This window comes from Haliaeetus leucocephalus, unplaced genomic scaffold (assembly GCF_000737465.1).
Source record: "Haliaeetus leucocephalus isolate CR32 unplaced genomic scaffold, Haliaeetus_leucocephalus-4.0 Scaffold308, whole genome shotgun sequence".
NCBI lineage: Eukaryota > Metazoa > Chordata > Aves > Accipitriformes > Accipitridae > Haliaeetus > Haliaeetus leucocephalus.
The window spans coordinates 120,435-123,477 of NW_010972744.1; the positions used below are offsets into that span (position 1 = coordinate 120,435).

At 65.1% G+C, this 3,043-nt stretch overlaps 1 protein-coding gene across 1 annotated transcript; it reads left to right on the plus strand.

Moving 5' to 3' along the window:
- Nucleotides 1-308: 308 nt before the first annotated feature.
- KDM6B (lysine (K)-specific demethylase 6B) lies at nucleotides 309-2,658 on the plus strand (the record flags this gene model as incomplete). The annotated part of the gene is made up of 4 exons (XM_010571174.1): nucleotides 309-503; nucleotides 971-1,112; nucleotides 1,799-1,925; nucleotides 2,470-2,658. Coding segments are annotated over exons 2-4 (387 nt in total), but the record flags the coding sequence as incomplete, so codon positions are not given.
- Between the last annotated feature and the right edge of the window lie 385 nt (nucleotides 2,659-3,043).

A 3,043-nucleotide genomic window follows, 5' to 3' on the forward strand; every position in this document is an offset into this window, starting at 1 on the left:
GGGGTGTGGCCATGCATTGTGGGCATGGCCAGCCCCCCAAACCAATGCAGGCAGAGGCAGCAGCATGGGGGCGGGCCCAGTGGCTGCAGGGGCGGGGCCAGGCAGTTGGGGTGGAGCCAGCAGGCGTGGTCAGCTGCTGGGGGCGTGGCTAGATGCTGGGGGTGTGGCCAAACGCAGTGGGCGTGCCCAGATCTAGCAAGGGCAATGGGGCCAGCGGTGTAAGGGGACCCCGGGATGGGGACGGGGAGGCGTGGCTGGGTGTGGCCGAGGCGGGGGTGGGCGGAGCATCTCCTGACCCCACCCCTCCCACGACAGGCACGGCGTGGACTACCTGACGGGCTCGTGGTGGCCCATCCTGGAGGACCTGTACCGCTCCAACATCCCCGTGTACCGCTTTGTCCAGCGGCCCGGCGACCTGGTGTGGATCAACGCCGGCACCGTGCACTGGGTGCAGGCCACCGGCTGGTGCAACAACATCGCCTGGAACGTCGGGCCCCTCACCGGTACGCGGGGACGGGGGGGACACGGGGTGGGACATGGCGGGGACATGGGAGGGACGCAGAGGAGGGACATGGGACACGGAGGGGACGCAGGGGGGATGTGGCAGGGACACAGAGGGGGGACGTGGCATGGATGAGGGGAGGGACATGGCATGGACACGGTAGGGACACAGGGACATGGTGGGGACACAAGGAGGGACACGCCAGGGACACAGCAGGGACACGGAGGGGGACGTGGCAGGGACAGGGTGGGGGGACATGGCAGATGGGGAACATGGCATGGATGTGGCAGGGACACGGAGGGGGACACAGCATGGACATGGCAGGGGGGGACGCAGCATGGCCACGGCTGCACACATCACCAGTAGGACTCTGGGGATACCCGGGGAGGTGGGGGACACCCACCGTGCCCTGGGGACACCCGGCGAGGCCCCTGACGTCCCTGTTGTCCCCATGTCCCCCCCCAACAGCCTACCAGTACCAGCTGGCCCTGGAGCGCTACGAGTGGAACGAGGTGAAAAACGTCAAGTCCATCGTCCCCATGATCCACGTGTCCTGGAACGTCGCCCGCACCGTCAAGATCAGCGACCCCGACCTCTACAAGATGATCAAGTGAGTGCCGGGGACACGCCGGGGACGGGGACACGCCGGGGATGGGGACAAACCGGGGATGGGGACGAGGACACACTGGGGACAGGGACATACGGGGGACAGGGACACGCTGGGAACGGGGATGGGGACAAAGCGGGGACGGTAATGGGGACACACTGGGGACGGGGACATGCTGGGGATGGGGTCACAGCAGTGGGCAGGGGTGGGGGGTCATAGCAGGGATGGGGTCACAGCAGGGATGAGGTCGTATTGGGGACAAGGTCCTATCAGGGAGGGGGTCACACAGGGGACAGGGTCACACCAGGGATGGGGTCACACTGGGGACAAGGTCACATTGAGAAGGGGGTCACATTGGGGACAGGGTCATGTCAGGGATGGAGTCCCACCAAGGACGAGGTCACATCAGGGACAGGGTCACACCAGGGCCAAGGTCACATCGGGGCCAAGGTCACATCAGGGACAGGGCGACGTCAGGATTGGGACGCCGGGGACAGGGTCGGCACCACACTGGGGCTGATGCCACCTCAGGACTGTGGCGATGCCACTTCTGGCTGGGGGGTGGGGAACATGTGGCAGGAGACCCGGGTCCCTCAGCCACCCCGTGCCCATCCCGGGGTGGGGGGACACGCGGTGACGGTGGCTTACGGGCGCGGGGGGTCCCGGGGGGTCCCCGCCGGCGGTTGCAGGTACTGCCTGATGCAGTCCATCAAGCACTGCCAGGTACAGCGGGAGAGCCTGGTCCGTGCCGGCAAGAAGATCGCCTACCAGGGTCGGGTGAAGGACGAGCCGGCCTACTACTGCAACGAGTGCGATGTGAGTGATGGCAGGGGCTCAGCACAGCCTTGGTGTCGTCTTGGACGTGGTCTTGGACATGGTTTTGAGGTCTTATCGGCCATCGTCTTGGCGTAGCTTTGGCCATGGTCTTGGCGTGGTCTTGGTCATGGCCTTGGTGTGGCCCTGGCCATGATCTTGGCCATGGTCTTGGCGTGGTCTTGACCATGGCTTTGGTGTGGTCTTGGCCGTGGTCACAGCATGACCTTGGCCATGGCCTCCCTGTGGTGCTGCCAGTGGGGGTTGGACAGGCGGCACAGTGTCCCATGACCACATCTGTGTCCCCTCCCGCTGTCATTTGCCCCTTAAAACATCTGTAGCCACACCTGGGGATGGGTGACGGCGGGCAGGGAGACAAGCCACGGTGGGTGGGGAACACCACCACCACGGAACAACCCAACCGAGACCACCGCTACAACTGAAACACGCCGCTGTTGGGCAGGAAACTCCTGGGCCGCCGGTGTCGGGGACGTTGTCGTCAACCGTGACGGGGATGCCGTTGTCCTCACGGGCGCTGGTTCCGCAGGTGGAGGTCTTCAACATTCTCTTCGTGACGAGCGAGACGGGCGGGCGCAACACGTACCTGGTGCACTGCGAGGGCTGCGCCCGGCGCCGCAGCGGCGCCCTGCACGGCGTCGTCGTCCTTGAGCAGTACAAGACCGAGGAGCTGATGCAGATCTACGACGGCTTCACCCTGGTGAGGGGACACCCACGGGTGGGGACACCCCGCCCTGTGGGGACGTGTGACGGAGGGGTATCTTGACCTGGGGACACCCAGCGTGGGGACTGCCAACGCGGGGGTAGCCTGGTGTGGGGACACCCAACGTGGGGACACCTTGACATGGGGACACCTTGACATGGAGATACCCACGGGGACACCTTGACATGGGGACACCCAACATAGGGGACACCCTCACGGGGACACCTGACCTGAGGACATGTGCCATGGAGACAGAGGAACAACCACATGGGGACACCTTGACATGGGGACACCCACAGGGATGTGTGACATGGCGATTGACACAGGGACACCCAACATGGGGACACCTTGACATGGGGATGTGTGACATGGCGATTGACACAGGGACACCCAACATGGG